Source organism: Vicugna pacos, chromosome 31 (assembly GCF_048564905.1).
Source record: "Vicugna pacos chromosome 31, VicPac4, whole genome shotgun sequence".
Taxonomy (NCBI): domain Eukaryota; kingdom Metazoa; phylum Chordata; class Mammalia; order Artiodactyla; family Camelidae; genus Vicugna; species Vicugna pacos.
Window position 1 is genome coordinate 16,062,422 of NC_133017.1, and position 12,886 is coordinate 16,075,307.

General features: G+C 46.9%; 1 protein-coding gene across 3 annotated transcripts in view; it reads right to left on the minus strand.

Moving 5' to 3' along the window:
- Nucleotides 1–12,886, minus strand: part of MSRA (methionine sulfoxide reductase A) — a 285,156-nt gene that overhangs the window by 155,409 nt on the left and 116,861 nt on the right. For all 3 annotated transcript variants that reach the window (XM_072952597.1, XM_072952598.1, XM_072952599.1), the window contains exon 2: nucleotides 3,255–3,323. In XM_072952597.1, coding sequence (XP_072808698.1) covers nucleotides 3,255–3,323 — 69 coding nt within the window. The remainder of the gene's footprint in view (nucleotides 1–3,254; nucleotides 3,324–12,886) is intronic.

The window sequence follows — 12,886 nt, forward strand, 5'->3', positions numbered from 1 at the left end:
CCCACCGACTTGAGAGAGCATCGCACACAGCCGAGGGGCAGCCCGCAGGGAGAGCAAGCCCATTACCGTCGTTAGCATCATCCTAAAGCCGGAGGAGAGAGCGAGCAACAGAAAAGCTAAAGGACTGTGATCACAGAAAAACAAGACAAGGATAAAACTCGCTGGGCCACAAAAGAAAATCTGAAAAAAAAATGAATGTCTTGTTTTAAAAATAATCTGTGAAGATTATATGCCACAAGGAGCTCTTACGGAACCATCTACAGCTTCTCTCATCACTTGATCTATTAACACATTCGTACATTTTCCAGAACAGAGCCGGACCCGGTCCCCCGCTCCCCTTTTGCTTACATCAGCCGCCCTAAGCCCAATGTCCAGTGGCAGTTCAGTGGCCACTTTAAATTTAAAAGTTCCTATTTAGCAAGTATTCTGTGTGGTACATTCAAATGATTAACCAACAGACAACATAACTGAAACTGGTGACACTCTTTCGGCATAAAATACTAAGACCTCCGAGGCTAAAGGACGAGTCTGGACCAGTAGAAAACGCCACCATTGCTTTGATGAGCTCACAGTGAAGTAGAGGCAAGACGTTCTTCTGCACATGAATACCTGCTACTAAAATCAAATGGGAGACAACGGTAAATAGTAGGAGATGTCACTCCAAGCAGGGTTTTCCTGGCAAAAGCCGTGTCTCGAGAGTCCTTCAGAGCACTCTGGAAATGCACAGAAATTCACAAATCAATTGGCTAAATTGGCTTGGCTGGAAATCACGCTTTTGTGCATGGATCGAGCTGAAAGGCATTTCTGACTCTACCAGAAACTCCCAGGACTCCTGCAACCAGGGCCAAGAGTCGGGGAACATGGTAAAAAGAACGTGGGCTTCGCGGTCACTGAGACCTGGGCTCAAATTCGAGCGCCAGCATCCTACTGGCTGAGGGACTTGGGAGAAACCGTATGAGCTCTCTGACAAGGGCACTACATAATTCTACCAGCCTTACACGGTGCTGGGAGACTTACGTGCCCAAGAGATATCAAAGGGCTGTACTTAGTTTGACTTTTTCAGTACGACTATAAACAGCCCGAATGACAGAAGTCCAGCCCCCAGACCACCTACTCACTCACTCCACTGCAGGCCGGGCGGACGAGCAACATCAAGTGAGAACTATTTTTAAAACATGAATACAGAATGTTTACAGGCACTCAGTCAAAGCGGGGGCCTTACTAAGCATCTGGAAGAGCCCAACTGCAGTTCTAATAATGCAACAATCCTTACACGTCAAGAGATGCTCTGTTTTACAATCTGTATAATTCTGCAGTGGTAGAAATTATGCACTTGGCTCGTTTCTTTTAAAACCACACCCCTTGGCCATTCACAGTGGGCTTGCCAGGGCTGCCTGCTGCCAGGTGAGCCTTGAGGCCTGAGTATGGAAGATGCAGAAGCAGAGGGGAGGGTCTCAGAGCACCCCAGCCTTCCCATTCTACAGGGGAGAAGGCTGAGGTTTGGAGAGGGGGAGTGGCTTACTTAAAGTCACACAATGAAAGCCTTGGGTTAGGATGTTCAGGAAACTCACTCTAAACCAAACCTTTGACAAAACAAAATAATAAGAAGAATCTCTCCAGAGCTTTTTTCTCTATTTCCGATTCGGTGGCAAAGAATGTCGCCCTGTCCGGGACCAAGGTCAGTCCTTTGGGAAGGAGGCTCTCCTCCAATAATATCCCGACATACAGAAACCTAAGGCAGGTCAGTCCCATTTCACATTTCCCAGTGTGACCTGAAACCTAGTTTCTAACCTGTTGGGGCTCACAAATCTGAAAGACAAAAAAAAAAAAAAATCATTACAAGAACCTTTGGCCTTTGCTGTCCCCTGGTGACAGACATCGTGCGGGGCCTACAACTTGGGTAAAATGGCATCATCTGAACGTAATTTCTCAGAGGAAACTTAACAAATCAAATAGCACACGTTTTATAGGGACCATTATTTTGTTTTCTACAAAAGCCAGGTTCTCCATTTAAATTTCTAAGCACAGTAATTTCTAATCACTGATCAGTATATTTTAAAAGGTGACAGCCCATACAAAGCGAGCTGTACAAACACCTAGGCAGAATCGGGTCCTCATTTCATAACTCTCCAACTGTTAATCATCAGGGATGACTAACTCTGGGGTTACGTAAACATTTTACCCTGAATATGCTAATTTAGAGACAGTGTTGTCAGGAGGCTGATTTCTGGCTCAAAGATACTTCAGTGCTTAAAGCAGATTGATATCAGAGGCCCTTGCAGGAGACTTCCAACAGGACCAGGAGAGGATGGAAGCTGGAGCAGGGCACGAAGTCAGGGGAGTTCAGGGTTTTAGGACAAAAGAGATCATAGAATCTGTCTAAAAAGCAAAGGGGGAGAAATCAGAAGAAATAAAAAGTTGAAAATCCAGGGGACAGAGGTGGAAATCTCTGAAAGGGTGATAAGGGTCCCTGGGCACTGCTGGAGAGAAGCGGAGGGAAGTGGAGGTGGTGGGGAGCAGAGGGGGCTGTACGGAAGAAAAGGGATGGAGGAGAGGAAGGGGAGAGAGAGAGGGAGGGAAGAAAGTGGGCAAGGAGAGTTCCAGATGCAGAGACATTCTGAAGGAATGTCAGGTGATGTCAGATATGAAGGTAAGGAATACACGAATTACAAAAGATCTCTTCACCAAAAGGTTTGGAATTTAGCAGAGAAGTTCTGCTCAGCCACATAGCCGTACGTGGTAAGGATACACTCGGGGATTAAAAACATTTTAGCTGATGTTTTCTCTTGTGGAATATGCTTAATTCATAACGGAAGAGAAAGAGACCATTCAATTAGATTGACTTGTGCAGAATAACAACTCAAAACTACTTGAATTCCAGCTTTAATATTTATATATACAGAAAAAATATTTATATATATATGTTTTTTATATATGGGGGGCAAAATCCTCCTAGAAAGAAAAAGTCAAACGCTAAATTATCAGGTTATTTCACAGTGTGGACGTAAGAAATAGCAAATACACAGTTTGAAATTTGATTTGCAAAGTGAGAAAGGAAAGCATACTAAATTCTATAGCATAAGCTTTTCCGATCCCAGAAATCCTAAGAACTTGAGAGTTTTTTTGGCTTCAACGACTTGTAAATATCTAGAAGCGCCCAGATTCTGAAGCCCTGCGGACACTTGCTAAAACTCAGAAATTTGGCACTTGTCTTTGCACACAATTTGGGTTTTCTTTCAGAGTTGATATCTTACCAAATACAGCCATCTGTGTTCCCTCTGGGAAAGGTTCAACTGTTCTGTTGCCATTGACATGATGTTTGGCTAGAAAAAAAAAAGAGAGAGAAAGAAAGACATGCATGTTAAGTGTAAAGTTCTACACACATACTAACACATGTCATTAAATGTGTCAGATAGTCTATTTCTTATTTTTAGTTCGCAGTGGCACCAAAGCTCACCCTCTTAAGAGAGTTTCAATTATTTTGTTTTTAAGGATCCCAGTTACAAAAGAGCCTAGAGATGGTCAGGCCCAGGCGCGTCATTTCACAAGCGAGAGTGCGCGGAGCCGGGCAGCTGGGGCGGGCGGGGCCGGCTCAGCCTGGGAGCTCCTGACTCCCAGCCAGAGGGTCCCCCCAGTGCCAGGCTGTGTCCTGGAGAATGAGGGGAGCTCGGGGTTCCAGGGTGAACTGGGTGGCTTTTGCTGAAGGCTCCTGACCATCAGAAGTAACGTGAGCTGTGAAGACAGCAGGGTAACACTGGGACCAATTTTTTAAGAACCAGAAGAGCAGAAGACATCATTTCATGACAGTCAAGCACTGTTCTGGGGGCCAAAGACACTTGCTTTCTTAAGAACCAGACAGATATTCCAGTGCTTTTTACTACTCTTTGTCCACCCTTGTCCCCTCCACCGATCACCCTTCCCATCCGAGTGCATATCAAGGACTTAGAAATAAAACGTGACCAGCTCATGGTTTTCCAGCATTACCTTATTCTCATAACCCCCCGGAAATGCAACCAGAGAGAGAAGACCTGAGTTTGGTCCATCTTGGAGTATTTTAGTATTATCCTCAGCAAGTTCTTAACATGGGCATTTATGCTGCAAATACGTTAAGTGAAGCATGGCTGAAACACTTCGCCATTGCATCATGGAACACATATATTTTGATTCAATGGGTCTCATTTGACTTCTCAAGCTCAGACACTGGGCTCAGTGCCAAAGCGAGGCTCTGAGAGGCCCGGAGGGGAAGACTGATACGGTTCTCGCCTTCGAGGAGTGTACGATCATCTCCAAGAGGTAAGAATTTCAAAAGTGAACTTTTCCAGAAAGCTTACAATTGTGTGCTAAGTCCCGGCGTGGAGACCAAAGGCACCATTGGGGTTTGCAGCGGAGGTACAACAGCTGGAAGGCAGAGGCAGTGACCTGGACGAACTTCAGCTCACGTAGAGTCTCAAAGGAGGGGTTGAGTTTGGAAAGGCAGAGGGTGAGGGAGCAACTTGAGTGAGAGCCTGGCTTTCTGAGTAGATGCAACCAGGGTGTCATCCCGGCCAGAGCAGAGTCTAGTCTGGGTGCAGTGGAGGCACCATGCTCAGAAGCAATGACGCTTAAGGATGGACTAGAAGGCAGGGACCAGGTCACAGAGGGTCTCGAGACGCTCATCCAAACCCTTGGGAATGCTAGGCAGCACACTGCAAGTCTTTTAGAACTTGAAGGCTCGTGAGGCTCAGTCAAGTTTAGACAAGCCCTTCGGGAGACCGTCGGTTCAGGATCTTCCACTGGTTCTTAGGTAATTGTGGCACCAGCTGAAGAACAAAAACCCTGGGAGGAGGGGAGGAGCCTGGCTGAAGCAGAGAACAGGCAGTACAGTGTCTCCAGGCACCAACCGATACAACCAGCAGATGCGAGGGGGAAGGGCACAGGGGGCCGAGGGACCTTGTCGCACGCTCACATATGGTTAGGAACATTGGTTACCGAATCCAAAGGCTCCACGTGGAGGTCGCAGCTCTGTTCTATGGTTAGGACCCCAGAGCCCCTGTCAGAGGTCTTAAAACGTTTGCCTTTACACATAGCAAGAGTGGTAGCCCCATCCAAGCTCTAACCCACTGACCACACTCAGAAGAATTTCACCTAAGGAAAAATGCAAGAGGACAGAAAAGGTGGTAGGTCTCACAATATTTATTAAAGTATTACTTGTAAGGATGAAATCTTTAAATCAACTAAATGTCCAAAAACAGAGAAGTAGCCTAGAACGTTGTAGTTCATGATTCATCAAAAGCATGGACAATTATGCAACAGTTTAAATATAGAATTTGAGAGCTATATAGAAATGTGGAGAATGTTTGGGATAACAGTAAGAGAAAACAATCCTCTTATACGCTGGATGTAGGCTCTAATGACAGCTAACTAAAATGCGAATGCTTCTGGGAAAAGACTGGCAGAGAAACATCGCAAAAACAAAAATACCTAGGGAGATTGTGCAAGATATTTCTATCAGTTTTCTTTGTCATCGTTAGATTCTTATTTCCTAGATGAAAAGATGTTTGTTTTCTGTCTGGAGTTTTTAAAGCCAACAAAATTACAGATTTCTACAAATTTTTTCTGCTGCCCTAAGTTTCCCAGGACAGTCCACTGAGGCTCATGCGTAGCTGGCTGAAACACTACACAATTATAACAAGGAGTGTGGTCTATCTGGCAGCTCCTCTGGGACAGCTCAAAAGCACCTCCAACACAGGCGCCCTTCTACACCCAGCCTGACCCTCTTCCGGCAGCCCTCCCTCTGGGAAGAGGACAGCCATCCTCCCACTTTCTAGGCATCCTGGTCCATTCTCTCTCCTTCACTACTCCCATCTCATCTACCACCAAATCCAGCTAATCCTGCCTTCTGGACATCTTTAGAATCCTTCCACTTCTTCCCTGCACCACCCAAACCACCGTAGTCTCAACTCCTGAGTCCTCTGTGCCTGAACTCCGTCCTACCAGTACGCCTAGCTCTTCCCTCTCCCCTCTCCAACTTATTCTTCCCAGTGTAGCCACCATGCTCTTTTAACTCTGATTATATAAAACAAAGTCCCCCCCCACCCCCACTTCTCCTGGCTTCCCGCTACTCTTCGCCTAAAGTCAGAACTCTTTCCTGAAGCCTTCAAAAACCCATGTGGTCTGGCCACCTCGGTCCCCGGTTCCCTCTGCTACAGTCAGAGCTTCACCTTACACTTGGTCATTATTTCAACGAGTAGCCTACAAGCCCAGGGAAGGCAGAGCTCATATCCCTTTCAGTTCACCACTTCCACAGTTCTAGCAGAGCGTGGAGCCCAGCAGAGGTGTTCAATACATTGTTAAATTAATGAAGGAAAACGAACTACTAAAACAAACTCTTTATAATGTATCATAAAAGATATGCACCCTTTGATGGTTTAGCTGGTAGAGCAGGGAACTACAGAGGTAATAACGTATCATGAAAGATACATTATTTAATACACTCAACAGCCCTCTCTCCTTTTTTGTTGTTGACATCGAACATTCTTTTTTTTTATTGAAGTATAGTTGATTTACAATGTTGCGTTAGCTTCACATGTACAGCAAAGTGATACAGGTGTATATATATATATATATATATATATATATATATATATATATATTCTTTTTCTGATTCTTTTCCACTAGAGGACATTACGAGATACTGAGTACAGCTTCCCCTACAATACAGTAGGTCCTTATTATTTATCTATTTTATATATAGCAGGGTGTATTGGTTAATCCCAAACTCCTAATTTATCATGAACATATATCTCTCTTTATATGAACATGTATCCCTTATATACAAATGCTCATTGAAAGTGGCCACTCAGAAAGAGTGTCCCCAGCCAGGTGGCTTAGAGACCAAGGATCTCCCTGTTCCAGTCCTTACACTCCACCTTCTTCCCTTCCCATCCACCTCTGGTCTGAGCAGGTGGAGGTGTGGCAGGGGTGGACAGACTAGAAACGCTACCTGGAGAGGGAGGAGGACTTCCACACACAATTCCCTCCTCGCTGCTCAGGTTCCCCTGGACTCTGTCTTATCTTCTATTCTAGAGCCCAAGGCTCAAAGATAACAAGGTCTGGAAACATAATTTTGCATTTTGAACCACAGCTGAGCATGACATGAGTCCCTGGACAGCGCAGACACGGCACGAGCCATTGAGAGAGGTGCAGGATCCGGGCTGAGGACACGGGGCTCTGGAACAGAACTGCCTGACTGAAGCTCAGCTCTCCCTCCTCCCCACTGGGTGACCTTGGCTCGCTGTGCCTCAGTTTCCTCATCTGCAGGAATTTCCTCATTGTAAGTGTCCTCATTTGTGCCCACCTTGTGGGTTGCTTTGAGAATCAAAGGAGTTAATATATGTAAAGCACTTAGAACAGTGCCCAGTGCAGAGTAAACACTGCTTAACTGTTAGGCTAGTGTTCACACCATCTACGTGTGAATTTGGTTTTTCACCAGATCTGAGTCAAGAGTGGCAAATACAGGGCATATATTCAGCTCTCCTCCTTGTCCGTGCCCATGGCAGACATCACTAATCAACCACAGCACAGATGTGATCACAAAACTTTGTCTCAACTTAGCACACCCCAGAGTCTCTTACTTCTAAGAGGTGGCATGTGGGATGAAATCGTTTGGCCATCCTTGGTCTAAGTGAATAAAACAAAAAGATGGTACAAAGAAAGAAGCCGTTTTCCTTCTCATTTCTACATGATACATTGCAATTAAAAAAAAAACTACCCTTTGAAAATCTCCAAAATGCTATACAGCTTTAGGGATAAGAGAATGGAGGGAAACCTGAGTGCTACTGTTTACCCCACGAGGAGAGAATGGAGGGTTGTTAAAAACCAAGCAATGGCTGCTCTAGTCCTGCAAACCAAGGCTGAGCTTCTAAGGGCATTTTCTGTTGAAACTCTGTTGAGACAAGTATTTGGGGGCCAAAGAACAAGACTCTTTAAACATATTACAGAAGTTAAAGACTTGGGGGAGGGAAAGTTAACCTGGAACCCAATTAGCATTTATATATATATATTTTTTCCAGAATTGGTGGCACATTTCATTGCGGCACAAAAACAATCAAACTGACTAAACAGAAAAGTCCCTCATTGATTGGGCTCTAACTATTGATAACCAGCAGAGCACGAAACGGAGACAGGAGGGGGTCTGTGACAGGGACGTCTGTTGCCCGGCCACAGCAGGGTGGATGCCTGTGATCTGGCTGGCTGGGCTCCGTGGGGGCACGTTCCAAAGCCCGGCGCTCCAGGAGGACAACCTCTGCTGATGGCTGTGACATGTCCCCAGTCAAGGGCATGTGAGGATGAGGAACAGATTTTCATTTATCTTGAAAGCCCAGTGCTTGAGGAACAGCAAGGTTAATTAGAGCAAGAGTGGGGTCAAAGTCAACTTTTAGAGAGATTTTGAAGGGGATTTGGGGGACACATTCAAAAGCTTTAGAAGATGATACTGCCATTGTCCTTTGTTTTGTGAATGTCTAATACACTTGACTTCATGGCTATATTCTTCATTGAGAAAAACACAATAAAGTACCAGCAGTAATTCAAATGTAGACATAAACCAACCGGTGATTAGCACCAGGTCCTGTGCCCAAGTTGAGATAGCTAAAACTCAGATCCTCTGGGTGAAGGGGGGTGGCGGCAGACATATAGATAAATGGCAGGGAAGTGGGGACTGGAGGGTGGGCCCCCAGATCCTCAGGATTCTCTGATAGGACCAAACTCCTCCAGTCTGGGTGACCATGGTGACACTATCTAATTGGAGATTCCAGGAACTGCTCCTGCTGTCCTGTGAGTCCTGGTCCACCGCTGGCCCCAGAATCATCCCGGGACTGGAACAACCACAAATCAGACTAAACTCTCCGAGCTGCAGGTCAACTAGCAGTGCAAGCCCTTTTCACAAAAACCCAGCCCTACCTGTCACAGGTTACTGGCAATCATTCAGGCCGCTACGAAGCTTCCTGGGGTGATTAGGTTCAGTTTGGGGTTGCAGTGAGAGTGCGTTTATTTCACTAATAACGTAACAAAAAAAATCTGTCAAGCCCCCAAACAAAACATGGTCTTACAGTCCCTTCTATTGTCTATCTCCTTGTGGCTCTTTCTTCAGGTCACAAGTTCCTGGTGTCTCAAGATACAAGTCAGACTGGACCTAAGTAGGGCTCCTCCTATTTGACCCCCAAGCTCCAGCCTTAGACCAGCATCTCCTGTCCCCAGCAGGGGGGCCTCTGATCACACTGACTAAGCCCTCTGGGCCCTGGTCCTGCCAAGGTGCCCTCCATAGTGCTTTAAGGATGATTTGATGACCGTGAGTGTTGATTTATAGAGAAAGTGGAGCAGGGGTCGTGAGGCTGCACCTGCTACTCAGTTACTCAAAGATGAGACAGGTGCACTGGGAGAGGATGGGTAATGATGCTTCTAGTCCCCTCTGCCCAGAGGCACTGTGGTTCTATATTGGTTTTGTCCCTTACAGCTCCTGTAACTCTTAGCTCTGGTGTCTCAAGGTGAATGTCAACCCAGAGTGTGCTCTGTATGTGAGGGGCGGGGGGGAGAGGGGAATCACATGGTGGTGGGCAGGTTACCGGGAGGGCACTGCTCAGCCTAAGGGCCAACCTCTGCTCTTCACCAACCCTGTGTCCGAGGAACACCGAGTCCTTCTTACTGACTGGTGAGTGCCCGACTAGAGGCGGACGCCATTTGTGGCCAGGAGAGGCTGGAGAGGCGTCCCCAGGAAGGCAGTAGTGGGAATGAGACGAAGGTCCCCAGCCACCTGGGCCCCCAGAGGTGAGCCCGTCCCTCAACTCTCCAGGGCGAGAGGAGGGCCAGCCCTCCGCATTCCTCACACGGTGACCAATGACCATGTACCTAAGTGGGGACTGCCCTAAAAACAAAAGATACATGACGAAAAAGGCAGGATAATCAGATGAGAACATTTAAGATTGTAGCACTAAAAAAAAAAAATTCATCCATCACTCAGGATTTCATCCTTATGTTCTGGCCGCTGTCCTTCCTCCAGCTAACCACCCCCCCTTTGCTCTGGGTGCAGCAAACTGCAGACCATCTCTTGGCCAGTGGAGGGGCTGATGCCCGGGCCCAGGCAGCCCCGCGCCTCCCCACGCCCCTCTCCAGCAGAGCCCGAACGGTCCGGGGACGGGGCAGGACGGGGCAGGCCAGGGCCGAGCCCAAGCTCAGTCTACAGGAGAACACATCTTGGCGAGGCACCAGCTAAGGCCCAGGGTGGGGTCTTTGGCTCGTGTCCACCAGCAGTTACATGTTGAGTACATGCCAGGGACCAGCTGCTGTGAAAAGAAAGATAAACTTCATAGACCCGACACTCAGGGACGTCCACTTCATCAACGAAGTTACTGGGAGAAATCCTAAGGGAAGATTCTGGCCAGAAGAGTCAGCTGAGGATAAGAGCGTGTTTTAAAAATAAAGCATTATGTAAGCAGAGGGCAGTCTGACTTTTCAAGACACACCTGCTGTGCTTTCTGAGGTCTGCTCAGGGCACAAGACCACGAGAGAGAATAAACCGAGAACCGAGATGCCAAGTGCACAAGCCCCGAGGCAGGAGCCCTCTTCTGTCCCTAAGAAACACTAGCCCAGAATGAGACTGCTGTGCCCTGTGTCCCCTGGGGCTACACGACGGCCCAGGAGAGTAAAGGCAAGTGACCGTGGGGATGCCCACAACAAAAGTGCCCCAGAAACCAGCATCAGAATGATTTCTGCATGCTCCCCAAGGCGGTGGCTCCACTGCCAGAGAGAAAGTGGAGAATGACAGGAGGACACATGACACATTTTTAAAAATTAATTATATAAATAACAAGTAAATACACAAATAGATGCTCAACCACACAATGAGATCCTATTTTTAATTCACGAAAATGGCAAAACTTACAAAGCCAATGCTGAGCACCCATGAGGGTGCAGAGAGATGGGCTTTCTCACACACTTCCGTGGCGGTGGGAGGACCGCCATCTGTTTGGAAAGCAGCCTGGCAGGATGCATCAAGAATGTCAAAAGCGTTGAAGTTCTTGACCCAGTAATTCCAAGTACTGGGCTCTACCTTAGGAGACAATGAGAACTGAGGCAAAGGTTTCCAAAGATGTTTGTAGCAGAATTGTTTATAATAGTGGAAAACTATAAAAAGCCTAAATGGCCCAACAAAAGAGAGCTAATGAAGTAAATGGTGACACTGTCATCAGAAGGAATATTACACAGTAATTTTAAAAGCATGACCATAAGCAGGTTTTTTTTCACGGCATCAGGAAACAGTGATAATACAGAGTTAAATGGGGAAGAGCAGGGACAAAGACGAAATCCAGACCCTGTCAGGTATGTTCTTCAGCTGTAAAAATCTAAACATTTTCCTTGGGGTCGCATCGCTCTGTTTCCTTTGAGGAGTAGAAAGAGCAAGAGAAACCATAAAAACTGTCTTAGGTGAAAATAACCGAAGAGCAGACCGTTTCCCACGTGGTCACACAAGGACCCTCTTCTTCCCGGGGTTCTGAGTGCCCTGAACTCGCACTTGCTCCTTAAGACACTGCCCTCCAGGTGATGCGCGCGGGAGCTGTTCAGGAACTTTCAGGCTCGCTCAAACCAGCTGCCTTGCTGGCCTCCAAAGTCCTCTCTGATGAGAGCCATTGTCCCCGTGATGCTTGTGAGCTCCTAGGTAGGCTGTGGGGGAGCGGGAGGTAAGGCTGAGAGAGGGACCTGGCGGGCACAGCTGCCCCAGTGAGTCAGGCCCAGGAATCCACGTTCTGTTCAAATAGCGTCACAGTTCTGGAAACAATGACTGAACACCAGTTACGTGCCAGGCACCAGGCTTCCTGTCGGTGATACAGAGTAAGACAGCACCTGCCTCCTCTTCATCCTTCATCACTGACCAGCAACGACCCCCGCCCACTTCCTCAGGCCGCTGACTAGGACTCCACGCAGGGCTTCCGTGTCACGCCTATGGGTCTTAACACATCCTTTGCCCCACGGTGATCAGACCAGCAAGAGTTCATACAACATACCCCAGTAAAAGCACTCACTTCACTGTTAGAAGAATTCCGTTTTCACTTGTGTACGACTGTTATTAATCACCTCGTTTAAGCACCATGACTAACGCAGGTGTCTGTGATAAGCACAGAATATTAACTGATGGAAAATTTCCACCTGACTTTTATGAAATCTCCCCATGCCCCTCCCCAACACACGTAATTCCTAATGACTAGCAAAATTAGGTAATCTTGAGATGAGAAATTCCATTTAAAATAAAGTTCTTTTAAGGATTAAAATCTGTATGTCAGCTAGATATATGTGACATCCTTGTGAACACCAGTGCTGAAAACAGTTGTGTTAAAAGATATGGCTGTAAACCAAAATGATTTCTAAGGGATATTTCCTGTTGATCCTAAAACCTATTTTAGATTCTGAAAATGAATGTTAAATGGACCTATAAAGGATCACAGAGAAATCATCCTTTTTAGTATTGTTTAAAAAAACCATTGCCCTTCAAAGACTTGGGAGGGACTCTGGTGTCCCTGACTTGTGTTGCTTTGGTCCCTTCCATGTAGATGAAGCAAAGTTACCAACCACAGCATTTGTCCGGGTCAGTTCCCCACATGAAAACAATCAGTGTCCTGCAGGGTTCTGTGAATGTAACTGAGGCATGAGCCCCACAGAGGGACCTTCTCACCCCACCATCAGAGTTCTAACCCCACTGTGGCACCTACGTGTCTGCCTCTAACACGGGCTCTGACACATGGTTCTCTCCATCCGCCGAGAGGAGGCAGCACCCGGCTCTAGTGAAGGGCAGTAGCAAGCAGAGGTCTGCTCTCTCCTCCCTTGTGACCATGTCGGGGCCTCCAGCAGGAAGTGC